This window comes from Panthera tigris, chromosome B4, assembly GCF_018350195.1.
Source record: "Panthera tigris isolate Pti1 chromosome B4, P.tigris_Pti1_mat1.1, whole genome shotgun sequence".
Taxonomy (NCBI): Eukaryota; Metazoa; Chordata; class Mammalia; order Carnivora; family Felidae; genus Panthera; species Panthera tigris.
Window position 1 is genome coordinate 139,066,552 of NC_056666.1, and position 27,065 is coordinate 139,093,616.

Here is a 27,065-nt window from a genome sequence, read left to right on the forward strand (position 1 = left end):
AACTTGAAACGTGGACCTGAATCCTCTGAGCCCTGGTCCAGCCGTGTCTACGCCGAGGTCTCCCCCCCAGTTGCAGGGTCGCATGACTGGAGCACAGGTGTTGGCCGTGAGCTTCGGTTCCCGGCTTGTGGGGCAGCCCTGATCTCGGGGGACAGTCTCGTCAGGAAGCACGAGGAAGGAGGGCCAGCGGGGACCCTCTCTATGGTGTGGCCGGAAGGCACTGGGCTTGTGGTCCCCCCTTCTGCAGCCCTGTGCTGTTGGCTGGGGCCCAGGACCCCCCACGTGGTCCTCCCACACCCCCCATGCCCTTCACAGCACCTTTGAGGCCCTTTTGCTCTGGCTGATCCAGCCTCTGTGTGGGGTCACTGGGTCATTCCTCTGTGGTCAGATCCCCTGCATCTCCCTCTTACGGGGACCTGGGGTGACACGGGCCACTGGGATCATCCACATTCGAGCTCCCTAACTTACGCCCGTACCACGTGGGAGATAGTCACCCTTTTGTGGGCGAGGGGGCCACCTGACACGTTCCAGGGCTTGGGAGGTACACATCACTCCACCGCTTTCCACCTGCTGCGTGAGGCTTGTTTCTAGGTCTGTCTGTGGTGTGAGTCCTGCCTTCTCTCCCTGGAGCCTGCTGACGGCTGTGCCCTTCGGAGGGAGGTTCTGGGCCCGCCGCCCTCCACCGGCTGGCTCCTGGTGGACGAGGACCTTCCCTCCGCCATCCACGCCCTTCTCCCCGTGGCATCTGGTCTCCACAGTGGTGGCTCAGTCCAGACGGGGAAGAACGCTGCCTTGTCCCGCTGGCTCACTTCACAGATGGGGAGACTGAGGCTGCCCCTGCTGTTTGTCTGGTCTCTCTCAAGGCGAAAGGCTGTGTGGGGCTGTGGTTGTATCCAGAGGTGTGGGGTGATTCCTGCTCTGGAGTCCTGCCCCCGGGCTTGGCATGGGCAGAGCCCGGGCGCCCTGGCTGGATGGCTGGTGTGGGGTCGGCAGCAGCTGTCACGGCAGGGAGAACACAGCCTCCAGGGTGATGTCCCCGGTGGCCCCGGGCAGAGGTGGGCGTGGCTGGAGTCTGACTGGGTTCCTGGAGGCCTGGGTCGGCTCCAGGGGGTGGGAGGGGGCCAGGCCTTAACTGTGAAGGCCAGTGACCCCGTGCGGGCCCTGCACACGCCCCGTCGGCATTACTGAGCACAGCACACGGGCTGCAGAGGGCACATCGGGGGCATGTCCCTGTTGAAGCCACCAGCCCAGCCCAGGCGGCGGCTGGCTCTGAAATCCCGCGTCTCAAGGACCAGCCACTGCCTCCAGGCACCGCCCTGTCCTCAGCGGGGTTGACGGCATTGGCAGTGACAGCGGGCAGGTCCCCAACACCCACATGGTGGCTGCCCCTGGCTCGCACAGCACGGCCCAGCCTGGCCCTCCCCCGGCCCGTGTCGGCAGGTGCAGACCCCTCAGGCCTGGGCGGGGGGAGCGGGCAGGGGCGGCGAGGCACTGATTTGATTTAAGGCCCGCTGTGGAGCCACCGGAGGGAACTTGACTAGAGAGGCTTTGATCTCCCTTCTGGAGGCCTGAAAAGCCTGCCTCGTAGCTGTAATCAAGGTATTATTCTCTTTTCTTTTTTATTATGGTCCCTCCATCTGCTCTTACCCAGATGAAAAGCCCAGCTCTTAGAGAGCCCAGCCCCAGCAGCGCTTAGAAGAGCCTGCGGGCGCTGGCGTCCTTGAGCGGACCCTCCTCTCTGAGCCGGGGAATGGTGAGGGGGCTCGTCCCTCCCTCCTGGTGCAGCCTGCCTGCTCCCCACGGAGGGACCCTTCCCGTGTTTTCAAACTTGACAGGTGGCCGAGGGACAGGTCAGGCACTGGGCAGGGGTGAGCCGGCAGAACTTTCTGGAAGGGTGCGTCTGGCTGTGGGAGGGGGCTGCCGTCTGCCCCTCTTGTCCCAACCCGTCCGGCTTCTGGGCTTGGGCAGGGGACGCAGCTCGGGGAGGGGGTGGGGGGACGGCCCAGGTGGTAGAGGGCAGGCAGTACGTGACAGGAGCAGGCTGGGACAAGGTCGGCCGGCTCCGGGAGGCTTCCGCGAGATGTTTGACTTTGCTGGAAAAGACATAATTATATTTCACAGTTGTGTTAGCGGGGACAGCCAGGGGACACTGGGGCCGATCTGCAGAGCAGGGGCGAGCCAAGGGCTCCTCTTTAGGATGGGGAAGGAGCAGGTCTCCAGCTGTGACAGGCACCAGGACAACCCGTCCATGCAGACGCATCCGGCCCCCGTCTCCCAAGTCCACGCCCCCGCCATTGACCTTCCTGACACGTTCCCTGCAAAGCTAAGCCAGAGCCAGGAAGAGGCAGGCAGCGTCGGGCCAGGCCACTCGGTCTCCTGAGTTCATGCACAGTCTGGCTTTCCCGTCCCGCCTCTGGTCTCACCCAGCGCTGGACTGGCTGTGAGGACGAAAGGGCCAGCCAGGGCCGAGGGCCCCTGACTCCCCGCTAGGCCGTTATCAGCGGCCGTCTCCGCGGACCGGGGCGTGCCAAGGCCTGAGCACAGGCCGCATGGAGGCGTCCAGGCAGAGGGGCGACATCGCCCCCAGTGCAGAGGTGGAGGGGACTGTCCCTTTGGAGATGGAGGCACACAGCTGAGGGTCTGCAGGGGCCGTGCGGGTGCGTGGCCATCCTGGGAGGTGTGGCTGGAAAGGAAACAGGGCCGTGGAGAGACCCCTTGAGGCTCTGTGGGCGGCGGTCCGAGCGGACTTGCTTCCAGCTGCTGAGTCCCGTGGGAGGGAGCGCACGGCCCCTACGGGGGCTCCTTGGGAAAGCCTGGTGTGCGTGCCCGCGTGTGTGTGCATCTGGGCCGTGAGCGCACATGCCCCGAGGGAGCAGCGGCTTTGTGGCCCGCACCTGGGCTCCCCGGGCCCCCAGGGACCCTGCGGGCGCTCTGGAGCTGCTCTGGCTCTTGGTCTCGGGAGCCTGGTGGCCCTGCCCCCTGCTCTGCACCAGCGTCCCCTCGCCCGTGCGCTGGGGCCTCTGTCACACTGTCTTCTGAGCAGGTGCCTCCTGGCACCAGGGGCCGGAGCTGCGGAGCGGCTGGGGCTGGCCACCCGCGCACGGCCACAGATGTCCCCTCCTCCGTAAGGTCCCGGTTTCACTCACCGTCTCGCAGGCTGGTCCCCGTGCCCGTGAGCAGAGGGCTGTCCTGGGTGATCCGCGGCACGCATTTACCTGGCTCCTGTGATAGAGGACTGGATGCCGGCTTCAGTGCTCGGGAGCCCCCTTCCCCGCGGGGGGCAGGACCCAAGCTGGGGGGGGAGGTGGCTGTCGGACAAGGTGCGGGTTTGGGGGGGCGCACACGGTGGTAGCACTGAGCGAGCCCTGTGATTAGGCGAAGTCGTGAGGCAGGCACAGTCGGAGGCGGACAACGGTGACTGGTCGTGAAGGAGGACGGTTACGGCAGGTGCACTTAGTGAAAGTCACCGGATGTCCCGCCGCCCCTCCCCCCTCTCCTGCCACGGGAGCCAGTGACCTGCCCCTTGAGGGAGGAGGCGCTGACCTGGCCCTCCCACGCTGCGGGGGGCGGGGGAGCAGGTGCTTTCCGCCAAGGTGGACGTCGTGCGGGTGACAAACCGCGGACAGTGGGACTGTGACTGCTGTAGCTCAAACACAGAGGCTGTCATACTCCCATCGGGTTTTATACTTTTTTCCGTGTATTTTCATCCTACTTAACGTGTGCCCGGGACAAAGCTGCACATCGGTCCTCGCTGGTGCAGCCTCTGGCGGGCTCTCCGCGGTGGGACATTGGCAGTGCCGTCCGTGGTGGTAACGGGAGAGGCAGGTGCACGGGAGGGACGCCCAGGGCTCTGTCCTCCACATGCCTCCTGTCCGGTCGGGCCGCACCCCAACGCTCACAGGAGTCTGCGGTTTGGGGACGGCACCGGCGTGGGCCCAGGATGCCCTGTGGCCGAGTGGGCGTCCGCACCCTCGTCCTCGGGCGGTGGGAAAGGGCACCTCGGCACCCGGGGGGACAGCTCACCCGCATTGGGAGTGAAGCCAGTTGTGAAATTGCGGGCCCTTGGCTGGGGGGAGGTGTGCATCCTTGGCTGCGGGGGCAGGAGGGGAAGATCGCTGCCTGCAGGGTCTGACCATGGAGTCCAGAGCGGATTTGGGTCCCCATCGCCTTCTCTTCTCCATCTGCCTGGACGTATCAGGAGGAGATGGGGGCAGGGGCCCCGAAGGGCTGTGCGGGGCCAGGCTCGGCTCAGCCCTGGGCCGTGCGCTGAGCCCGCCTCCCCACCTCATCCCACCTTGTCTAACGTCGTCGTAACCTGCCAGGGGACCTGCGTGCGTGCTGAAGTGTGGGCAGGAGCGAACTCGGCCCCCACCCCCACCCAGGCCAAGTGGATGCCCCCCACTCGGGCGCTGGGCATGTGCTGTTTTCTCACCGAGAAGCACTTTGAGCCAAGCACAGAGTCGCAGATTTGGGGACCTGGGTCCCAGGATGCCTGACCAGGGGCCCGGGTGGAGTGGCACCTGCTACGGTGATCAGGCTGCAGACTCCATTGGCATCCTTAGAACACGGTGCCTGGGTGCCCACGTCCGCGTTGGAATCTTGCACCACAGCCGGCACTGTCTGCCCGGGGCAGGCGGTGCCCCCACACCACAGTGTCCAGCGGCCGAGATCAGGCCCCCACGGTGCCGGCCGCTCTGCTCCTGGCCTGGGTCTCGGGCTCCAGTCCCTGGCAGGTGGCCCTCCAGGTGCTGGGAGCGGCATGAGGACAGCCGTGTGAGGCCCCCTCCAGGCCAGCGAGCCCCTCCTGAACCAAAGGGCCCCTGCTTCCCCCGGGGGGTGCTTCCAACTGTGCGGTGTCCCCCGGGCCTCCTGGCGGCCGGTCACCGTCATTGGCGTGGCCGCACCTGGTCAGGCTGGGCCCTGCAGGACTGACTCCCGCAGCAGGAGGAGTCATTGGGCCAGTGGGTTACAAGGTCTCAGACCGTAAGTCTCGATGAAAGAGATTTACGTGTAACAGCGCAGTGACCCCGAGGTAGGCTCTGGCACAGCTCGTCTTCAGGATGCTCTCGCGGTCCTTCAGGGACCAGGCTCGGGGGCTGGGTGGTGGCGGCCCTCCACTGGGACCGTGCTGGGGACCTGGAGGGGCTGCTGTCCAGCCTGGTCTGACTCTGGGCACACGTGAGACTTGACAGCCCAGGACACGGGGGCTCTGGCTCAGGGGGCCTCTGCCCGCGCTGGCCAGGGCCCCGGACACCCAGGAGGCCCCCAGGGGCCAAGCACAAGATGTGTCCCGCTGGTGCTTCCTGGCACGTCCCTGCCCTGAGCGCCAGGGCCCCCGGTCACGGTCCGCCGGCGTGTGACGAATGTCCGTGGGCTGTTTCTGTAAAATCCGGGCAGAATGCTCACCTTGTGGGGAGTTGTTGGGGTCCAGTCCAGCCCAGAGCCGGCACCTCAGGTGACCATGGCAGTGAGTGGGACCCATAGTGGGCTCTTAGCCTCTGGGGTCCGGTAGGCGTCCCCAGCCCCTTCCCCTGGGGCCACGTGCAGCCGCCTGGCAGGGCTCCAGCCCTCGGCCAGTGCAGCAGAGAGGCCCGGAGTTGAGCTTAGCCGTGGCCCCTGGTGCCGGAGCTGGGACACTGTCTCCAGGCACAGTCCTGGCCTCCTCGGTGCTGGCACGCCCTCCGAGGCCCTGCTCTGAAGGACCCACGGGGGCTCCTGACGTTCTGGACACGAGAGAGCTTTGGTGGCAAGAGGAAACCCGTCCCTGGTCCTCTTGTGGTTTCCTCCCTGACTGTTGCTGTCCTGGGCCCTGGGAGCCTCCGGTCCCTGGTGGGGTCCCTGCACATCGGTCCTTGGCGGGGGGACAGTCAGGTCTCGCTCGGCCACCAGCAGGTGTTTATGCCCAGCCGGAGGTCAGAGCTGGCCCGAGCGGGCAGTGAGGCCCGCCAGTGCCCTCGTCCCCTGCACACCTGGTGGGACAAGCGGCTTGGGCTCACTTACAACCGGGGCTGGTTTACCTCAGTAAGCCCTGCAGTGGGGGCCGCTCCCAAGGCTCCCTTTCCCGGGGCTCAGAGCCCACCGGCCAGGGCAGGCCGGGCAGGATGGCTGCCACCTTCTTCTCTGTCCCTGCCCTGCGAGTCTCGAGGTGTCTGAACCCACAGGCGGGGGCAAGTCTCCTTGAACTTCGTTCCACGTGTATCCACCTGCTCTGAGCGGGACGTACGGCCCCGTCGGCCGGGGCGGGCCCCCCTGCTGCCCTCAGAGCCTCAGGAGCCACGGTGCTGGGAGGGTCGGCAGGGCCTGGGGAGGGTGTAGGCCTGGGGGCCCCGGGAGCCGGGTGGGCTAAGATAGACACCGGATCTGGGCCGGCCGTGCGCTTGCTGGCTCGGCGCTTACTGCCCTATGGGAGGGCAGTGGGGTCCCGACCACAAACTAGAACCCTGAGTGGAACAGAGTGACCTCGGAGCTCTGCAGTGCGTCTGCCCGGAGCTGGCTGCCAGAGGGGACCCAGGTGTGCCACAGACGATATCTGAGCTCCAAATGGCCGGTGTGGCCACCGCGGGCGGGGCCAGCTGCCTGCCTGCCCTCTGACCCCTGCCCCGAGCGTGGGCACAGCTTGGACGAGATGCTGTGGGTTCCCGCCAGGCTGGGTGGGACTCAGCTCCCCCCGGCACCGGCAGGTGCGGATGGGCGGGCCCGACAAGCTTGTTGAGTGATAGCTTCGGTGCATCCGCGGTGGGTTCCGGGGGCCCAGCGCCAGATGGCCGCGCCCAAGTCCTGGCGGGCGGTGGGTCCGTACCCACATGTTCGGGTCGCGGCCTGAATTCCGTGCCTGACCCCCAAAACAGACAGGCAGGGCCGAGTGGAGGGCTGGCTGCCGCCCAGGCCACGCTGATTGTTCTCCGCGACACTGAGCGTCCTCGCCACGTGCAGTGGCCACTCCTTTGACACCCGATCTCCGTACTCAGCCGTGTGAGCTGCTGGCGACATCGGCGCGTGGGGTGCGAGCGGCATCGGGAGTGGCAGGACGCTGTCCCCGCTGAGCCGCAAAGCACCTCACGTCTCTCTGCGCCTCCGTTCGGGGCCCGTCTGCCGACGCGCTGGGACCCTGTGCCCCTGGACCGGCCCCTTCCGGCCCCTTGTGAGGCTGTTTGCAGCTGTCGACATGGGGTGCCGGGGCCCAGGTCTGGGTCCGTGCACGGCGAGGTGGAGCCCCAGGCGACGGGGGCTGGCCAGGGTTGACGTCTGTGTGTCAGCCCAAATTGGGGGATGGAAAGTAAGATGGGGGACCTGGAAGAGGGGCGGCCAGGACAGCCGAGGGAAGGGGGTGGACGCACGGAGAGGCACCGGTCTGGGCGCTGCAGGGGAACCCCGAGTCTGGTCAGCTGGCGATAAGTTAACGAGCCGGGGGCACCCCTCTCCGGAAGACAGCCAGCCGTGAAGGGTACGCACCCCCAGATCGTGGCAAGCCGGGCATTTCTGGGTTCTCAGAGGGGGAAGCTTTGTTTCCTTCCTTTCGTAGGTCGGATGGGGTCCCCAAGAGCTACACTCGGGTCCTCACCTCCTGTGAGTGTGGCCTCGTCGGGCAGTGGGGTCTCTGCAGCTGTGCTCACGTGATGATGAGGTCATGCGAGCGGGCTTCTGTCCAGGTGGCAGGTGACTCGTAAGAGCAGAGGCACGGAGCGCTGCCTGGTGAGGAAGGAGGCGGAGGCCGGCCCGACGCGGCTGCCACCAGGACCCGCCACCCCGGACGCCGGGAGAGGCAGGAAGGACCGTCCCCGGCAGCCCTCGGGGGCCCCCTGCCCACACCTGCGTGTCAGACGTGCGGCCTGCACACAGGGGCGAGTGACAGGTTGCGGTTCGGGCCTCCCTCCCGTCTCCGGTTCCTTCCCAGGGCGGCCCCGGAAGCTGACCCGCCATCAGAGGCACCTGCCGTGGGCTGCGTGTCGGTGTGGAAGCGTGTCCGCCTGGGGGGCCCTGGCAGTCTCGTCATCTGCCGGCACCACCCGTGCCCGGGGCGTGGGCCGCAGCTGTGGCACGTGGGGGCCACCGTGCCGGCCTGACCGCTGCTGATTGCTGGGCCGTCGGGGTGACGGGCGCTCTGGGTCGCAGAGACCCCGTCGGCCCCCTCGCTGTGGCCCCGAGTCCCGATGTGCCCGGCAGCGTCTCTCGTGGCCCCGGTGCTCGTGCTGGAACACGGGCCGGTTAACGCCTTAGGTGAGGAGTCGCGTGGCTGGCTGGCGCCTCGCTTCGCAGGCGGGACTCACGGTGTCCAGGGGTCCTTCTCCCCGCACCCGTGCGGCCCCCCCAGGAAACCTCGTGTGCCGTCCGACAGGCTCTGGGTAGCGGGCCTGGGGTCACTGCACGCAGCCCTCTGAGTCCGCGGCTGGCGCGTCTGGTGCCTCCCGGTTCTCACGCACACACGGCACCCCCCGGCTCGAGGGTGTGCTTCCTGCTTTGCACCCGGCTCGGGCTTGGCTACGGACCTATAGGTGACAAAAAGGCAGGAGCGATGTTGTGCAGTGAGCTGCCTGGAGGGCCCGGGAGACTGCCTGGAGGAGGGGCCCGAGGTGACAGCAGGCACGTGGACAGTGAAGGACAGCAGGGCTGAGAAGTGCCACCCAGGAGCCCCCGGGATCCCCCCTGCTTTCCCCTGCAGGGTGGGAGCCACCCCCACCCCACCTGCCCCACCGGCCCGTCTCCTGGCGGTCGCTTCTTCGCAGTTCCCTTATCCTGTGATCCAGCATGCAGGCCCCATCCCCACGCTGTCCCGTCTCCCAGCCGGGCCCCGCGTGACGCGTGTCTGTAGGAGCTGGTCCTCCTGGCTCCCCAGGGCGCTGTGCGGTCTGCTTTGCTCACAGCATGGTTGCGGGGCCCAGCGACACCAACGGCATTCAGTAGGTGCTTACTGTTTGCCGAGGGACCGGGAGAGTGAGAACGTGAGTGCACAGAGCCTCCGGTGGTTCTCCAGAGTGGACACGCGGGTGGAGGCTGCAGCTGGGTGGCCGGGGTGGAGGGGCAGTGGGGGCCCAGCCCAGGGACACACCGGTGCTGCACCGGCCGAGCTGGGGACGGCCTCCGGTCGGCACGGGGCGAGGTGGCCGGTCTCTGGCAGGACGGCCCTCCGTGCAGAGCCGACACCGTCCCGGCGAACGTTCTCGGGGGGTTGGGGGGGGGCCGTGCCAGGTTTCACAGAAGTGACAGCCTGCAGAAGGCAGGTTCCCCTCTGCTGGGACGTTGGCGGCACAGGCACCCTTTCCGTGACTCGGGGACCACAGAGGAGGAGGAAGCCACCCCAACTGGTTGTCACCTTCGAAGGAAACCTGTCCCTTCTCTGGACACTGCTGGCCCAGGGGTGGACCAAGGACAGCCCCGTGCCCTGGGGTGGCCAGTATTTAGGGATCAGGGCAGTGTCCACGTGGGAAGGCAGGAGTGAGGGGGGCATCCAGGTAACCTGTGTGTACCTGTGTGTGCGTGCCTGCACGGGACACGTGTGCAACGTATGAGCGCCGTCTGTGTACCTAGGCGGGCGTCGATGGGTCACACGTGTGCTGTGTGGGCGTCTCCCCGTACCCGCCCGTGTGGCTCCTGGCCTTGGCCAGCTCGCGTGAACCCATGTGAGGTGCGTTCCGTGCCCACCTTCCGGGCGTGTGCGGGCGTGTCTGTGTCTGTGCGTGCACCTGGCTGCGTCCTTATGCAGCGTGCCTGCTCTCAGCCCCGTGCTGACGGGGGGAGGCTCCCCTGCGATGTGGCGGGCGCGCAGCCGTTAACACAGCTGGGAATGCGTCTTGGCCAGTGGAGACCCAGGGGCCGGCGTGGGCTCGGATCTCTGCGCTCTGGGCGGTCTGGCTGCTTCCATCAGAGGCCCGACAGCGAGGCTCGGCCCCTTCATCTCCGGCGTGACGGACGGGGCCACAGTTAATTTCCTGTCTGCCCGGGCAGGCCCTCGAGCGTCCCCGTGCAGAGCAGAGGTGGCTGGGCTGACCCAGTGCCGGCCCCATACGGCGTGTTTCTGACAGCGTCCTTTCGCGAGTTTGAGACGGGCACTCCGGGCGGGCAGCCTGCCTCCCGCGGCTGCCGGGGCCCCTCCGTGGGTGGGAGGGCTGGGACGCTCGGCCCCCTGCCTCGGCCGCTCAGCCCACGCCCGTGCCTCTCTTGCAGGTCAGCTGGCCGCCGGCACCTGTGAGATTGTGACCCTGGACCGCGACAGCAGCCAGCCCAGGAGGACGATCGCCCGGCAGACGGCTCGCTGTGCCTGCAGAAAGGGGCAGATCGCGGGCACCACGAGAGCCCGGCCCGCCTGCGTGGACGGTAAGAGCCCTCGGTCGCGACCCCCTCGAAGGCCCGGGCAGCTGGGGTCCAGCGGACACAGCCCGGCCCCCACCACTGGGAACGCCTGTGGAGGCCGCCGGCTGTCTGGGCCTGGCCTCAGGCAGGACGGCCCTGATGGGGCGCTCGGTGCCCGGACGGTGTTGGTGTCTCTGCGTGTGTGGAGTTTGGGGTGCTGCGGGGGGCAGAGAGTCACAGGCCCAGGCGGGGACCGTGGCCCCTCAGTGTCGCTGCGGGCGGAGGGGGTGCAGGCCGGCAGCCCTGGATGCCGTTACATCCCTCACATGTGGTTTCTGGGGGAGGCCACCCGCTCAGTGACCCGCGTCAGGACCCCATCCCCCTCGGGCTCCGAGAGCGGGGAGGTGGTGAGGCCTCCCCACGGCCAGCGGGCTGTCTGGCCTCTGAGATGTGCCACATTAACATCCTCGCTGGACGAGGGCCCAGGCACCTTGTGTTAGGCGGTATCTTCGGGGATGGTCTTTGAAACAGAATCGCAAATACTCTTAGAAGCAGAGGGGAGCCCTTGCAATGCCCGTCACCTTGGTAGATGGGCCTCTGTGTGCGGTCCGGGGTGAGACCCGGCATCCGCGGGCAGGCCAGCATCGGGGCCGGGCCGGAGCCCCATGACCGGAGCAGGCGGCCTAGGGGGTGCTCCTGTGGCCAGGCCAATGGCGGCCTCGTGTGTCGGAGCTGCTTGGGGTGGGGGGACCCCATGCAGGGTGTTCTGGGGGGGCTGCAGGAGGTGTGGTCACAGCCTGACAAGGTGGTGGGGTCCCAGGGCTCAGCCATGCCCTTCCTTCCCCGACAGCCTCTGCACGGGGCTCTGGGCACCTCCTCCCCGGTTCGGATCAGCGGCTTCTGTGTGGGAGCCCGCTTCCTGCCCAACCAGGATACTGCGGTAATGACCACCCCCACTGCCCTCGGTGCTCGGGACGGTCACCTGAGGAAGGATGGCCGTGGGAGCCTGGGGCCGGGACAGTTGGAGCACCTGAGCTCGGAAGTTCACTGGCGGGGGGTTGGGCCCTCGGGAGTAGGGATGTTAGCATCCCCAGGGGTGGGCTTTTGGATGGGCCGGCGGCCCCAGGGGGGCCCCCGGAGCCACAAGGCACCAGGAAGGGGTCAGCAGAGCCATGAGGCCACCTTGGGGGATGGAGACTGACCAGGAGGGGACCTCTGCCCCTGGTGTCACCGGTGAGCCTGTCCCCGGCCTGTCTGGGGCGTGGTGGGGCAGTGAGTCGGCTCGGGAGCTGCAGGCCCGGCCCACCCACGCCTCGTCCCCCTTTGGGGCTGAGCGGGCTGCTTGGGCCTGGCCCGGGGGGCCCGCGGTACGAGGTCCCTGGAGGCCCGGCGGGGCTCCCGGCTGACCCCACCCCAGGGCCCATTTGACTGTCTCTGGCCCCCGTGGCCACGTGCCGCCAGCCCTGAGGGGCTCCTTGGGAACACGGGGGGCACTTGGGAGAAGGTGGCAGAGGGGCTGACCCTGCCCGTGGGGGGCTGGAGGCAAGTGGGGGCATCTCGAGGACCTGGTGTTCAGAGGGGCTCGTCGCGGGAGCTGGGTTTGTTTTTAAGAACCGTCGTCTGCTGTCGGTGGGCGTCCCATAAAAGGCGTGCGATTGAGTGAGCAGGGGGGTACCTGCCCCCTGGGGGTGGCAGTGTCCGTTCCGGAACTCGGTGCAGCCCAGCTCAGGTGCTCGGTGAATTCGGGCCGGGGCGGCCTCCCTGACTCCCAGGGAGCTGCATTTGTACCCTAGCAACCCCTCCCCCTCTGCCCCCGGCTCCCGAAACCGGATCAGACTCCCAGTGACGCACACCTTCTTCCTGACGCTCATCGATCCTTCCCAGGGCTGAGCGTGGGGTGCGGGGCACGGGGCACGGGGCGATGGGCCCCCTCCTTGCTAGCCCCGCGAGCCTGCAGGGAGAGTTGGGGTCCGAGGTGCTTCCTAATCGAATCCGGGTCTGCTCATCTGAAACCACGTTCTCTCCCCTCTCCCGCGAGCCTTCCAGCGCCTCAGGGGCCGTGTCCCAGAGACCCGAATTAAAACCTGGCCGCTTCCAGGGTAGGACAGACAAATTTGTTGGCGTTCTGGTTCTGCACAGTGGGCATTTTCTCCGCTGCCGTCTAATTTAATTTTTGCTTTTCTATTTCCCTGCTCTGGGTGCATAATAAGTTTCCTCACGTGTGCGTTGTGGCTGCTGCAGAGAAACCTTGAACCTTCTCGGTGGGTGCGATCCAGCACGAGCAGGGTCAGTGGGGTGGTCTGTGCTGACCCTGCTGTGTGGTCGGCAGGGAGCCTGCAGTCCTGGAGCACCCCTGCGTCTGTCCACCTGTTCATTCATTCATTTGTTCATTCGTTCACGCTCTCGTACGTTCAGATACGGGGTGTGCTCTTGAGTGATTGACGCTCAGGATACCTAATACCTAGAACATACAGTGCTGTGGGGCTGGGGTCCAGACTGTGGGGCAGGGGCTGCGGGACCTCAGAGCACAGCCGTCCCTTCGTGTCCGGGACCTTGGCAAAGTTACTTCCACAAGGGGGCATTTGAGTAGGGTATTGAGGGATGAAGAGGGGCTCGCCAGGGAAGCTTTTCTTCCCGAAAGGAGGGTGCTTGTGGCAGGAGGGGCGACTCCTGGCCGTGTCTGCAGGGGCACGTTCTCACGCACAAATACAGGGGATGCGGCTCGCCTCAGGGGCCGCCCCCGGTCGTGGGTGCCGCGGCCGCGGCTCTGGGAAGCCACGAGCTCCCCTGTGCCCCTCAGTGGACACGTGTGGGCCGGGTGCCTCTGCAGGGCTGCCGTGAGGACCGCGGTCCTTCCCACTGAGGCAGGGTCTTGCTTTGTAAGTGGAGGCCCTGCCTCCCCTCAGCTGACTTCTCCAGAAACGCCTTGGAAAGGAATCGAAGTAAAGAAAGCAGGTGATGCCGGGGCCGGGTGCAGGCGGTCGGAGCAGAGAGGGCTGTTTCTAAAGCAGCCCTGCCCGCAGCCAGGGGGGCAGAAGGAGAGGGGCCCCTGGGCGTCTGGGGGAGGAGGCAGGGCAGCGTCTGTAGTGAGGCCCGGGGCCCGCCGGAGGAGGGGGAGGGTGACCTGGGCTGTCGGGATGTCTGGAGAGGCTTTGGGGAGTCACGGCTCCCTTCAGCGCATGGTCGGCCGGGCTCTCCCGGGGCCCTGGGGGTGACCCTGGTGGTGACGCAGTTCACCGGTGGCACCGCTGGGAGCCCACCTGCCTTCTAGGTGACCTGGCCCTTCAGTCCCGAGCAGGGAATGCACCACATCACGTGGCTGCACGTGAAGTTCGGAACTTGTAACACGCTCTCCTGTCCACGGGAGCCTGGGACGCCGGAAGCCCCAGGTGCGGAGTGGAGACGTCTGGTCGGCGATTCCCTGTGCCCTCACCGTCGGGCGCTGGGCTGGGCCCCCGCCTTCATCCACAGACTGGACATCGGCAGGCTCTGCACGTGAGATACGGCGTGCAAACGGCTCCCTAAGCTGCTACCTGCTCCCCCCAACTTAGGGACCCACCGCCCCTCCCCCTTTACACTGTGTCCAGCAGCAGGTGATCCCCGGGTCCCGGACGCGGCCTTGAGGGCCTCCGCCGAGGAAGCACAGAGCAGGGACAGGCATCTGGGCGCGTTTGCTTGCGGACGGCTGCTGAGGTTCCGGATGAGAACGGGGTCCTCCGTCCGGGAGGAGGTGAAGGTCCGGGAATGAAGCTTCCCGTATTCTGTCCGCTGGTCGTTGACAAGCGTTTCCAGACCATTCGGCAGGGAAAGCGTCGTCTTATCAACACGTGGCGCCGTGACCCCTGGAAGCCGCGTGCACGGCCGTGGAGCGGGACCCGCCGTGTACAGAAGTTAACGTGACCCAGATCAGAGGCTGAACCCGTAGACGGCTTAGAAGAAGATGGGGGTGAACCTTCGCGATCTGGACTTGGCAAAGGATTCTTAGATCTGACACCAAAGGCACGAGCAAAAAGAGAGAAGAGAAGGTAAACGCGACTTCACCAAAACTCAACACTCTGGTGCTTCCGAGGACACGGTCGAGGAAGTGAAAAGACAGTCCACCAAGCGGGAGCAAATATTTGCAAATAACGATCACGGGCTTGTCTGCAGAACATACAAAGAACTCCTACGACTAGATGATGAAAAGACGAACAGCCCAGTTGAGAAAGCGGCAGAGGGTTTGAACAGGTGTATTTTCAAAGAAGGTATTTGTGCAAACAGCCAGGGAACACGTGGACAGATGCTCGGTCCTCAGCCACCAGGAAGAGGCACACGGGGCCGTGTGGGAGCTCCGCGGAGTCGGACCGTCACGTGTGTTGGCGGGGAGGTGGACGGTCAGAGCCCCCCGCGGCTGCGGGCGTGCAGGTGTGGCTGCCCCGGGAGCTGGTCTGGCTCAACGTAGTGCTGTCTTAGGAGCCGTGGCTCCACCCCCCGCGGGGTCCTGGGCGTGGGCCGAGGGGAAGTGAGGACACGCGTCCACGCACACACGCACCCGTGTGTTCACGAGGGCGGACAAAGAGTAGAAACGACCCACGGGTCCGCCAGGGGGTGAACGGTGCGGTACGTCCACGGAACGGAACGTTACCGACCCGTGAAAAGGAGGGACGCCCCACAACACGCGTGAGCCGTGAGTGAGAGATGCCGGGCGCGGAGGACGGGGACTGTGTGAGTCCGTGTCCACGAGTGTCCGGGGCGGGCAAGTCTCCGGAGCGAGAGGGCAAGGAGCGAGCGGTGCAGGGGGGGGGGGGGGTGATCAGCAGCTCAGGGTTCTTCTCAGGCCGTGAAAGTGTTCTAAAACGGACTGAGCGGGGGCGCAGCTCTGCGAAAACCCTGAAAGCTGCGGATGCTGTGCTTCCCGTGGGTGAATCACGGGGCGGGGGGGGAGGAAGGCGGCCGGAAGGGGCGCGGGGCCTCGCGTGCGGCCGGAGCCGGCGCTGGCCAGTCCGCTTTCGTGGCGGGGACCAGGGGTAGGACGTGGGCGGTCCCGCAGCCCCGCCGGGTGGGGGTTCCAACTGGCGACGGACGGGCGGCCAGGAGAGGCTGGTGTAGACGCTTGGTGGGGAAGGGCCGGTATTTGGGACGTAGGATGCGGTGAAAACGAGTAACTGCAGAAACGCGCCTCCAGGAGGCCCTCGGGCAGAAGTCTGTGTTTGCTCGGCTCCGCGGACGCCGCTGGGCGAGGGCGGCGGGTGTCAGGCCCGAGGCCCTGCGGCCACAGCTCGATCGGCACGTGCCTGCCCCATGTAGCAGGAGGGAGGCCCGGGGCCCAGAAGCAGAAGCAAAGGGGAAGCACCCTGAGGCCATCTGGGCGCCGGCGGAGGGGGGTGGGGTGGCCCAGAGGGTGGGGGGGCCACTCTGGCTGGCGGTTCTCAGGAGGGGGTGGGGGGTGGGTTCAGAGGAGGACGGGGGGTGGGGGTTACGCCCCCATCTTCGGTCCTGCGTGGGGTGGGGACCGTCATAGTGTCCTGTCCCTGGAAGTAAGCCGGTGTGCCCTGTGGCCCGGGCAGGCCCTGAGACACCTTCCCGTGTGCTCCTGAGACACGCAGGGCGTGTGCGGCCCCTCAGCAGACGTGGGCTGCCTACACGTCTGTGCTCTCACCTTTGTTCTAGCTCAGGAAGTTCCCGGCTTTCTGGAAGCTTCTTGAGGCTGCGGCCGGGACAGGCCAGCCCCTGGGAACCTGGGCTTGGGGCCCCAGCTCTGCAGAGTGCGGGGCACCCCAGGGGCCAGTGTGGTGGGCAGAGGAGAGGACAGAGTGTGGCTGGTGCGTCTGCAGCCTTACCACGCGTTCCGATGACGACAGGGCCGTTGTAACGCTCAGTCCCCCGCCATTCTGCTGTCGCTGGAGTCCAGCTTCTTGCTGGACAAGCTCTGGGGAAGGGGTGATGGTTACGGAGTCCCGGAGTCTCTGCAGATGCCACCACCCGCCCTCCTGAGGCCACCCCCATTCCAGCTGCTTGTCCAGGACCAGGGGGACTCTGAGGTGCCCTCTGACGAGGCCCCGAGCCGCGATTTCTCTGGGGAGGAGGGCGGGGTGTGCGTGCAGAAAGCCCGGCAGGGACCGTGAGCGGCACCAGGTCTGTGCACCCAGCAGCCCTGCCAGGGAGGGGTGCGTGAGGCTGTGCTGCAGGCCCGGGCCTGGAGGGGAGCTCTGGAGGGATCCGGGGTCAGGAAGGAGCTTGGGGCCCAGCCCCGGCTGGCTGCACCCACGGGCTGTAATAGCCTCTTACGGCCGGCCTGTTGCTTCGTGAGTTCACTTTCATCCGAAGGGAGAAAACCATCCTTCTCTGGCACCTTCTCGCTGGGATATCTAACTTAACTGCCTTTGATCGTGGACGACCACACGGTGGCCGGCCGCGTGGCCATTTCATGTTCGTGCAGAGAGATCAGAGCATCGGCCTGTCACCATCGGGTTCTCTTATCTCAGCCCAGACTCCCCTGGAGCCCCAGCCACACACGGGTCTGAGTGAGGGAGAGAGTGGCCCCCTGCTGTGATCCCTGCTGTGGCCCCAGCTATGACCCTGACTGTGACCCCCAACTGTGACCCCCAACTGTGACCCTGGCTGTGGCCCCCTGCTGTGATCCCTGCTGTGGCCCCAGCTGTGACCCTGGCTGTGACCCCCTGCTGTGGCCCTGGCTGTGGCCCCCTGCTGTGATCCCTGCTGTGGCCCCAGCTGTGACCCTGACTGTGACCCCCAACTGTGACCCTGGCTGTGGCCCCCTGCTGTGATCCTGGCTGTGACCTCCTGCTGTGGCCCTGGATGTGGCCCCCTGTTGTCACCCTGGCTGTGGCCTCTGCTGTGACCCTGGCTGTGCCCCCTTGCTGTGGCCCTGGCTTGGCTGCCCAGAGGGTCCGGGTCTGTCTGCCCTCCTGCTGTGCAGGCCCCCACGGCCCAATCTCTCCCGTCCTTGTGCCTCACAGCAGAATTCGGTGTTTTTTCTAGGTGGCTGCAGTCTCTGAGCAGGACGGGACTTGAGTTGAACCCGCTGACAGCCTGGTGTAGAGGGAGCGGGGAGCAGTGTTCAGATACTCTGGCACTGGGCTGTGCAGCCTCGGGGGCGGACAGAGATGCCGGGCCAGCCGGCCTCACCGCATGTCCCTGCAGCCCCCCGGGAGCGCTGGGGGTGGGGGTGGGGGCAGAGACAGAAGCGTGAGATGGGGGAGCCGCATAGGGCAGCACAAACCCCGTGGGGCCACAGGCGCAGGGCTGAGCCGGGCAGAGGCAGCAGCAAAAGTTCCGGAAGGCTTTCCGGGGGAGCCGAGCACTGTGTCCGGGGAGGTAGCCACACCCACCTGCCCGGTGGTGCCCTAGGTGCCTGGGGGCCCCTGGCTGCAGGCACGAGTGGGCGCGAGGCCGCCCCACGTCCACGTCCACGTCCACGTCCAGTGCTGTCCGGACCCTCCAACCCTGCTCACTGAGAGGAAACAGCCTCTGAAGGGGCGGACGGGATACAGAGGGGACAGCTGGCCTCCGTCCTTTTGGGGAAAAGCTTTTATGTGCTTCAGTACTTAGAAAAACGGACGGAAGTGTTCACGTGTATTTAGAAACGCGTGTGTGTACTTTGCGCAGCCGGGTGGCCTCTGGCAGGTCACCTAGAGTCTGCGAGCTCGGGCAGAGACGCAGCCCGGCCCGGCTTCCTGCGCCCTGCGGTGACGTCCTCTCTCCTTGGTGGCACTGCTTGGGAGACCCGCCCCCTGCGGGGTGCAGGAGCAGACTCAGGACAGCTTGGGAGAGCCGTGTTCTGTGTCCGGGGGTTTCGTGAGCTGACTGTTAGCATCAGCCGGTATTAAAAATTAAGTCCTGTAAGTATACCTGTGAGTAAATTACGTTAAAAACAAAGGTACCCATTTTGAGACAGAAGAAAAAGAAGAGGCAGCTAAACTTAAGTAGAAGGAAGAAAGTAACATAGGATTGGAATAGAAAAAACAAGGAAAACAGGGCGCCTGGGTGCTCAGTCGCTTGAGTGTCCGACTCTTGATTTCAGCTCAGGCCATGATCTCACGGTTCACGTGTTCGAGCCGTCACTGTGCTCTGTGCTGACAGTGGGGATATTCTCTCTCTCTCTCTCTCAAAATAAATAATCAAACATAAAAAATATATCAGAGAAGAGACCCTTCTAATTGGCGTGACCCTCACACCGGAAGCATCGGGCAAAGACATGGGAAAGAAAACACAGACCTTCCGAGTGTAGACGCAGAAATCCCCAGCAGGGGACTAGCCGGCTTCCCCCAGGGGCACGCCGAGAGGGTCACACGCCGTGACCAGGTGGGCCTCACGTCACGGGTGGGTGTGAGTCCGGTTCCGGGAGCCCGTGAGCGTAGAATGCCGTAGGAACAGAATCGAGAACAAAAATCCTACGATCGTCCCCACGGTGGCAACAAAGGCGTTCGCACAATCTGACGCCATATCGTGGTAACAACGTTCAACAAACTAGGACAAAGAGAGGTTTTCAACGCGACAAAGAGCATCTAGGAAACGCGGACAGACAGCATCCTCGGAGGAGGGAGAACGGACGCTTTTGCCCCGATTTCAAGGACAAGACCAGGGCGTCTGCTCTCGTGACTTCTATTCAGCATCGTCCTGGAGGCTGTCGCCCGGGAAGGTGGGCGGGAGAAAGAAGTAAGGCCATCGGTTCACGGGTGATGTGATCGTTTGTAAATAAAATCTTAAGGAATCTACATGCACGCTTGGACTCCTAAAGGCTTCAGCCAGGTTGCAGGATATAAGATCAATATACAAAATTGAATTTCTCTGCAGTGGTGGTGAACAACGTGAAAACGATCTCAGGAAGACAATTCCATTTACGATAACGTCAAAAAAAAAAGAAAAAAACCCAAATAGTCAAAAATAGACATAGCAAGTGCCAGACTCCTGCCCCGAAAGCTATAAAACAGGGCTGTGCTAATAATGTCACTTCCCTCATCTTATACATTTTAATCAGCATTTGAGAATAATCAGCATGTGTAAGGAGACATGTCTTTGAACCCTCTTTGAGGAAATTCTCTCCAGGAAACCGGGAGCTTGCTCCGATTGGGACCATTATCAGGGATGCTCGTGACGTTAACCGGGGAACGATGCAGGGGGTCCGCACGGATCACCAGACGCTCCACCCTGTCCCACGTTCAGCTCGGGGACGTCGCAGATACTCCCCGTTGCAGGACAGTGAGATCCGGTCTCACTGGGCTCCACCCAGGCTGACGCAGGCAGCTCCCTCCTGACGTTGCCGAGGCTGTGTTGCCTCCAGGAAGGAGGGCACAAGGGTGCCCAGCTCTGGAGCTGATCTGCATGGGGGACGGGAGAAGCATGAAACAAGAGTGCAGATTCAGGCTGCGGCATCCAGGGAAGGCTTCCTGGAGGAGGTGACCCTTGCGCCCCTGATGGGACCGTGGTGGTCACGAGCAGGTGCAGCTGTGGGCCAGGCCTGAGGGTCCCCCAGTCTTCCTGGTCGTGGCAGCTGCAGAGGAGGGACGCAGGCGGCCGCCCTTGTCTCCTGCACCACCCCCGAAGCACTCACGCCACGCATAGGCACGCCCCAGTGCTCAGCATTGTGGCTGGTGCTGCCCTTGGCCTCGGTCCCTCTCTGGGCTGCAGGCCAGCGGAGAGGCATACACCAGCTACCGTGCCCCCCCCATCTTGGTCTACAGGGTGACCTTGTGGAGGGGAGGAGTCCACACAGCCGTACCGGCCACCCGGCCACTTCCAGGCTGAGCCCGAGAGGGACGGGCACAGGGAGGCTGGCCACCGTGGGTGCAGTGCCTGTCCGTGCACCCAGGGCCCCTTCTTGGGGAGGCCAGCTTAGGAGAGCAGACAGACTCAGTCACATTGTGGGGCCTGGGCAGAGGCCAGGGGCGGGGTGGGGGCTCCTGCGGGTCGAGGCACCAAGCTGGGTGGGGCACTGGTGCCCGTTGCCCTCATTCTCCCCTCCCTGTGACCGCCCTACCCTGGTGTGGGGCTGTGCCCTCCCCTGGACGTGTGGCAGGGGCTTTGCTGAAGGCAGGGGGCCCCGGGACCACCCAGCCGGCACCTGCACCCCCCCCCACCCCCAGGGTGGGACCTCCTTTGATGAGCACGGAGCCTTCCCGCTGTCTTTGATGTTACTGGAGATTTCCAACTCAATTAAACCGTGTGATGAGAAACAAATCAAAGCCAGGGAAATTTTAGATGAGACAATTTTATTTTGATCTCGGGAGATGCTTTGATCACGGGATATCGGGGTGATGGGAGCATGCCTGTGGGGGAGCGGCAGCCCCTGGTCCCATCCAGGCCCCCTGGACGCATCTCCCGTCTCCTTGCTCCCCAGGCCTGGCACCCCCTTCCAGGGAGGCTGCGAGGTGGAGGGAGGAGGGCAGGTGTCTGTGATCAGACAACAAGGCCTGCAGGGCAGGGACTGATTCCCGCGTGCTGTGAGCGGAGTGCTGGCTGACGGCCTTCTGGAAGAAATCCCTCCCTGCCCCCAGACAGTAAGTTTCGAGCCGCAGGAGTGGATGCTGGGAGAGATCCGCCTGGTGATGGTGGTGACGGGGGACAGCCGGTGTGGGAGGCCCAGGTAGGGGCACGGGAAGCTGTGCAGGACGAACCTGCGCCCCACCGGGGGCTATGGGCTGCACAGGGGACACGGACAGGTTGTCTGTGGCGCTCTGCCCCTCCCCGGCAGGTGCCCAGGGCGGCCGGACGATGCACCTGGCTGGGTGTGGAGGTGAGCAGGTCGGCAGGGAGGGGCAAGCAGACCGCTCAGGACACAGCTGTGTGCCAGGGTGGCCGTGCTCCAGGATGTGACCGCTGCTGAGCCCGACGCAGCGTGGAGATGTCAGTGCCTTCCCTTCCCTGTCCTCGGCGGCTGGGGCCGTGCAAGGAAGGAGCTGAGAGGCCGATAAAGGGCTCCGTTAATTATTCAGGATGCCTGGCAGGGTCCCGGCGGCCTCGGCTCGCGCAGGAGCGACACCTGACTGATTGATGGGAGAGCAGGAACCCAGCCGAGCTGGTGGCCAGAGCCCAAGCGGCCAAGGGCGGGAGGCTGGCAGGACTCAGGGCTGCGGGCTGAGGGTGGCACTCGGAATCAGCCAGAGGGTCCCTGCCTGTGCCTCAGCGGTGTTCTGTCTGGCTCTTACTTTTGTCATTCTAAGTGTCCTTGGCTCCTGGTCGAGCCGGTGGGTTGAAGGAAGATTGTATTGTCGGGAAGGAAGGCTGCGGCATTCACGTTCCACGTCCACGTCCATAAACCCGTGAACGGGGTGCTGCTCCTGAAGGCCAGGCGGGGGCTGCAGGCTGAGGGCGCCGTGGCGGGGATTCGTAACCCCTGGGCCTCGCTGCCCAAGTGACCTGCACTGGTCACCTTCGCACCCTGCACCCTGTCTCACGGGCTCCAGGGATCCGGGAGCATCGGTCTGTGACACTAATGGGACAGGACCGTGGGAAGGAATACAGAAGCCAGCACCGGGCGGTTTAGCGTTTTCCTACAGGCGACGCGGGCTCGACCTCCTGGCCGCGGTGAGCCCGCACTGCAGGCCTGTGACCCACAGACGCGTGGTCCCTCCGCTGCCTCCGGGGGCGGAATACACCCAGGAAATGCTGTAACCCCACGGCACCGCACGCGCAGCCGCGTCTCACGAGGGGGCCTTCCCTCCGGCACCGGGGACCTCGGTGACCCTGTGAATGCACAGCTGCACGTCACACACACTCACAGACCCGTGTGGACACGCTCAGGAGGCAGTACACGACCCTGCGGAGGACCGAGAGGTGCAGAACACGTGTCGGTTCTCTGTGAAGGCTTTCTCTTTCTTTTTTTTTTGTAGTTCATTTATTTTGAGAGTATTTTGAGAGGGAGAGTGAGAGCAGGGGAGCAGTAGAGAGAGAAGGAGAGAGAATCCCAAGCAGGCTCCGCGCTGTTGGCTCAGAGCCCAACATGGGGCTCGAACTCGTGAACCCTGAGATCGTGGCCTGAGCCGAAACCAGGAGTGGGGCGCTTCACCTACTGAGCCCCCCCCCCCGCCGCCCAGGCTTCCGTGTTCTTTTTAAAGACCTGAACTGAGGTACTTTAACTGAGATCCAGTGCTCGCGCACGCAGGCTCGCGCACACACACGTATGGGCAGCCTGGGCGCCCCGGCCCCGCCCCCTTGGGTCCCTAGAGTCCTGGCCTCTGTCACTGCACGTTTGTCTGTTCTGGGAATTCGCATAAACGGAATCGGACGGTATACGTCTGCCTTTGTGAGACCCGTCTACGTGGGCAGCGGTACTCTGGTACTTTTATAGAATTTTTGTGGGATTCCATTGTGTGATGGCACCTGGGTTCATCTGTCTGTTCACCGGAAGACAGCGGTGTTGAGGTCCTTGTGACGTTTGACCATTACGGCTGCAGCGTGGACGCGCGTGTGCCCGTCTCTTGGTAGACGGAGGCGCTCGTTCCTCCTGGACGCGCCACCGGGAGCGGCCAGCACGCGGGTCGGGGCCGGGCCTGCAGGCCCGCTCGCCCTGTGCCCTTGCCAACACCTGCTGCTGTCGGCGCTTCTGACGTGGCCGTCCTCCTGGGGGAGCCGTGGTGCTTGTGCCGTTGGCAAGACTGGGTCTGAGATCAGTTTCCCATTTCGCCGTCTCCTCCGCACGTGGACATCCGAGAGACCCGCACCGCGTAGCCAGAAGTTCGGGCCTTTCTCACTCGCTACGGTTGGCTCTTACGTAAAGCGCTGAAACACGTTTTTGAGGCAGAATGGAAATGAGTCATCCCTTCCCGTCTCCTCCGCTGACACTGGAGCGAGACCAGGGTCCTGCCTGTACTTACGCCCTCCCCGCAGATACCGAGTGCGGGCTTTCCGTTTCCCTGTCCCTCCTCCACCTTGTCGGACCTCTCAGGGGCGAGGTTACTGGGGGGAACAGAAGGAGTGCTCCCAGGACACCCTGACTCTGCCTGTGGCCCTCCCATGGGGCGGGGCACTGGTTGCCTTGAAGGGCGGCCTTCCTGGCACCCCCTCCAGCGGCCGGACCCTCGCCGTGAGGGCAGGGCAGCCGGGCAGAGGAGAGGTGCAGCCTGCTCCTCCGTCCAGGGCCGTCGGCCCGCTCACGACTCCCAGGCTGCACCCGTAGACAGACAGTCGGGGGTTCTCTGTCCAGTTTGGTCCGGCAGCCGGGCAGAGAACCCCGGGGCCCCGCTCCCCACAGAGGGATATGTGCTGATCTGTTATCCCTGCAGAGAAACGGGCCCCAAGTCTGGATTCATAATGTCTGGCTGGATCAGATAGTTTTTGTTTGTTTTGGATTGACGTCTTTGTTTTTACACAAGTATTACGTTTAGAGAAAAACGGAGTAGAGAGTAGAGAGTGTCCCCCCACGCCGTGGCCCTGGTTGCTAGCACCTCGCATGGGTTGTATGGAGGGCCCAACGTGGCCGCGCCATTGTCAACTGAATCCCACAGTGGACGTTGGGTTCAGACCTTGCCGTGTGGACTGGGTTTTGCCACCTGCATCGTAAATCACCGGCCCACCAATGTCAGTATCTCACAGGACAGTTGTCCCAGACCCGTGGTCCGAGCAGGCAGGGGCCTCACAAACACGCTGGGGGCCGTTCCCTGGGGAGGGTGCCTGTGGCAGATGAAGGGTTGCTGGGCCCGGGTTTATGTCCGCCCCCTGGCGAGGCCCCACGGGCACCCTTTGTCCTCGAGGTCACCGGGGAGGCTGCACTAAGCCTGACTCTTGCCTGGGTTCCGACGTCTTCCCCTCGACACCAGGGAGGCAGGCGGGCGGGGAGGTGGGGGCAAGGAGCTGGCCTGAGTGCTCACCCCCCGAGGGCAGGCCACCCTCCCAGACCCCCGCCCCCCATGCAGGAGCCGGCGTGGGGGGGAGGGTTGCTGATTCCAGGCAGCCTTGGTGGGGGGTCTGGACGCGTGCCGTGGCCCGGCCGGAGCTGGTGCCGGACGTCCGTGCACCTAGAGTTTCCAGAGACCCTGCAGCCTGACTGCCATTCACCCAGGACGAGGCTGAGCCCCGAAGATGGGACCTGGGAGCCTTGCGCCCTCTCCCCACGGCAGTCCAGTCCGGCCGCAGAGGTGCCTGGGGTAGCCGTCCTCGTCGGCAGCCCTGTCGGGGAAGCCCAGACGGGGACCCCAGAGGGTCGGGGCGCAGAGGGCAGGCGGGGCACGATCCCTGCTTCCTGCCCACCTTGGCCCGGGGCATCCCGGGCAGGTCCCCGTGTTTCAGCTCGGCGGAGGGGAGGCTCCCGCGCCTGGAAGGAGCCCAGAGCCGGCACCCTGTCCCATGGGCTGGCGCGCTGGGGTCCGGGCCCACTGCTCCGTCTTGGGCCCGGATGAGGGTGTGCGTGCTGCAGGGAAGGGACGGTCGCTCCGAGGCAGGAGGCGGGCTGGGGAAGGATTGAAGACGGGTAATGAAATCACATTTCCTGAAATAGCCGTACTGTGATCTTGATGTGTCTGTGGCCTTATTGGCTCCGACGTGGGTATTGCATATTAGCAAGCATCTTCCACATCAATACCGCGCCCGGCTCCCGAGCTGGCGCTCTCCCCTTGATGTTTATTTATCTCGCGGGCTTTGCTTGAATGTTGATGCTCCTCAGAACGCCCACACTGCATTATGACTTGCCGCCCGTTTAATTCAATTTCTCTTATATTCTGACTGCTGACAGAAGCAATCGGCTTCCGGCCGCCAAGGCCGAGGAGCTCCCGCCGAGGGCCGTGAGCGGTGCCCGGGTGAGAGGGCACACTGCCGTGCTTCCCCTCCGTGTCCCTTTGCGGCACCTGCTACCCTCACTCGCGCCCTTCAGGCCCAGCGAGGCCGGCGGGAGGTTGGGGCGTCAGACTTCTTGGATGAACCGCGACGAGGGGGGAGACCGGGTGCTCGGAACGGGACGTGATCCCTGTCCAGAACCCCCCACCCCCACCCCCGAGGAAGGGCGGGGCCCACGCTTCAGCACACATGGCCTCGTCTACAGGGAACCCAAGACCCAGTCAGGCTGTAGGTCCCCGGGCCCCCCCTCCAAGTCCGGTCACATGCCCCAAGTGAACATTGTTCTGGAAGGACGGCAGGCTGTCCCGCCAGCTGCCGCCTACGGGGAGAGGGAGCCGCCCTCACCTGACCTGGAGTCACCGCTGCCCGTGGCCTCAGGCCGCCTGGAGAAGAGTCTGCCTTGAACTGCCTGTGCCCCCGGGGTTCCCAAGGCTGCGTGTGGCAGGTTCCCTGCAGAGGAACCCTGAGGAAGGGTCTTGTCAGCATCAGACCCAGGAGGTTGCAGAGCTCGGCTCGGACTCAGGTGGCGCAGACCCCGAGGCCTGGCTGCCTCCCGCGTCTCTGTTCAGTTAGCCGGGAACGGAAAGACGCGGCCCCTGGCCTGTGCTCAGGGCACTCGCGCCTGGCAGCGTGCCCAGCCTGCCGTCCGACCCGCGCGAATCACAGAAGCCCTGAGGTCGGCACGGGCGGCAGGGCGCGTGGGCTCAGGCCTCGGGCTGCAGGTCCCCGTCCCCCGGAGGGGGCGGCTCGGCATCCCTGGCCACGCTCTGTGACGGAGCCGTGCTCCAGGGGCAGGCGCCTGCTGCCCGTAATCCTGTAATTGGCCACTAATGGCTCGTGCACTTGGTGGGACGGCCCTCCTTAATTGTGGCTTTTGCAGTAAATAAGTGTAGTGTCTATTACAGCGCCTTTATCGGGGGCGTTTTTCCTCTGACGAGGCCACTGCGATGTGGTGTAGGGAGGAACGCTGTCAGGGAAGGGCCTTGCTGGAGGGACGCTCGGGGGACGGGCCGCCGGAGGCGCCGGAGCCGTGTCTGGTGGCACTCAGCAGGCACGTCCCGTTAGCTGCGGCCAGCTCGCACTCCGGCCTGACCCCACGCGGAGCCCGGGGGGCCGAGGCGGGCGGGCAGAGTGGAGCCCAAGGTCAAAGCTCCCGGTGGCACGGACCAGATCTTGCAGCTCCTGGGCGGCTGCCCCGCAAATGTGCCGTCCGTAGGAAGTCGCTGGGTGGAGGCATTTTGTCGCAGCCCTGGCGGCCCGGGAGCCCCTCCTGTGTCGGACGGGGCCGCGCTTCCGTGCTGGGGACCGTGATGAATGGCAGCTTCTCTCGGGCAGGCTTTACGGGCCTCTGGTGACTGTATCCTGTGTCATAAATACGGCAGGGAAACACCGTCTCCAAAGACTGGGACAGTTGGTACTAACTTATCTGTTTGAATGAAAATCCTAAAGCTTGTTGAGTCAAACTGTCACTGCTCATTACCGGTAAACGAGGAGGCCGGAGGGAAACGTCGCGCGCAGGTATTTATTGGGAACTGCCAGAGGGTCTTTTGTATTACAGGACATGGCCAGCCCGGGAGGACCACGCGGCTGCTCGGACACACTTCCTAAATAATCACACGTTTGACATTCGTGTTCTACAGAAGCACAGGAGAGCCGTGACCTCCGTGCTGGCCGCGTGCGCCCCCAGCCGGCAGCAAGGCGGAGGGCAGACCGCCGCCTCCTGGTGCTCCCCCGGGAGCCTGTCTCACCCGTGAGGCGGTCGGAGCGCCTGTTTCCAGGACGCACACGACAGCCGCTGCCGCGGGGCGAGCCCAGCGTGCGCCGCGTGTGGCCCGGGGTTCCGTGAGCCTGGCGGGGGGTTAGCGGGTGGCTGTGCGTCTTAGAGCGACCCCTCGACCGCTCTGAGCTGTCCTCTCTTCCGAGAAGCGGGTAGAGTGAGGCGACGTGGCCGAGTGGGACGTGTTATGACACTGAACCGACCGATCTCGGCCCCCAGACCCCACCCCCGG

The 27,065-nt window shown here is 64.9% G+C and overlaps 1 protein-coding gene across 3 annotated transcripts in view; it reads left to right on the forward strand.

Moving 5' to 3' along the window:
• The window catches only part of TAFA5 (TAFA chemokine like family member 5), a 190,464-nt gene that overhangs the window by 105,730 nt on the left and 57,669 nt on the right, over nt 1–27,065 (forward strand). For all 3 annotated transcript variants that reach the window (XM_042990895.1, XM_042990893.1, XM_042990894.1), the window contains exon 2: nt 10,162–10,311. In XM_042990895.1, coding sequence (XP_042846829.1) covers nt 10,162–10,311 — 150 coding nt within the window. The remainder of the gene's footprint in view (nt 1–10,161; nt 10,312–27,065) is intronic.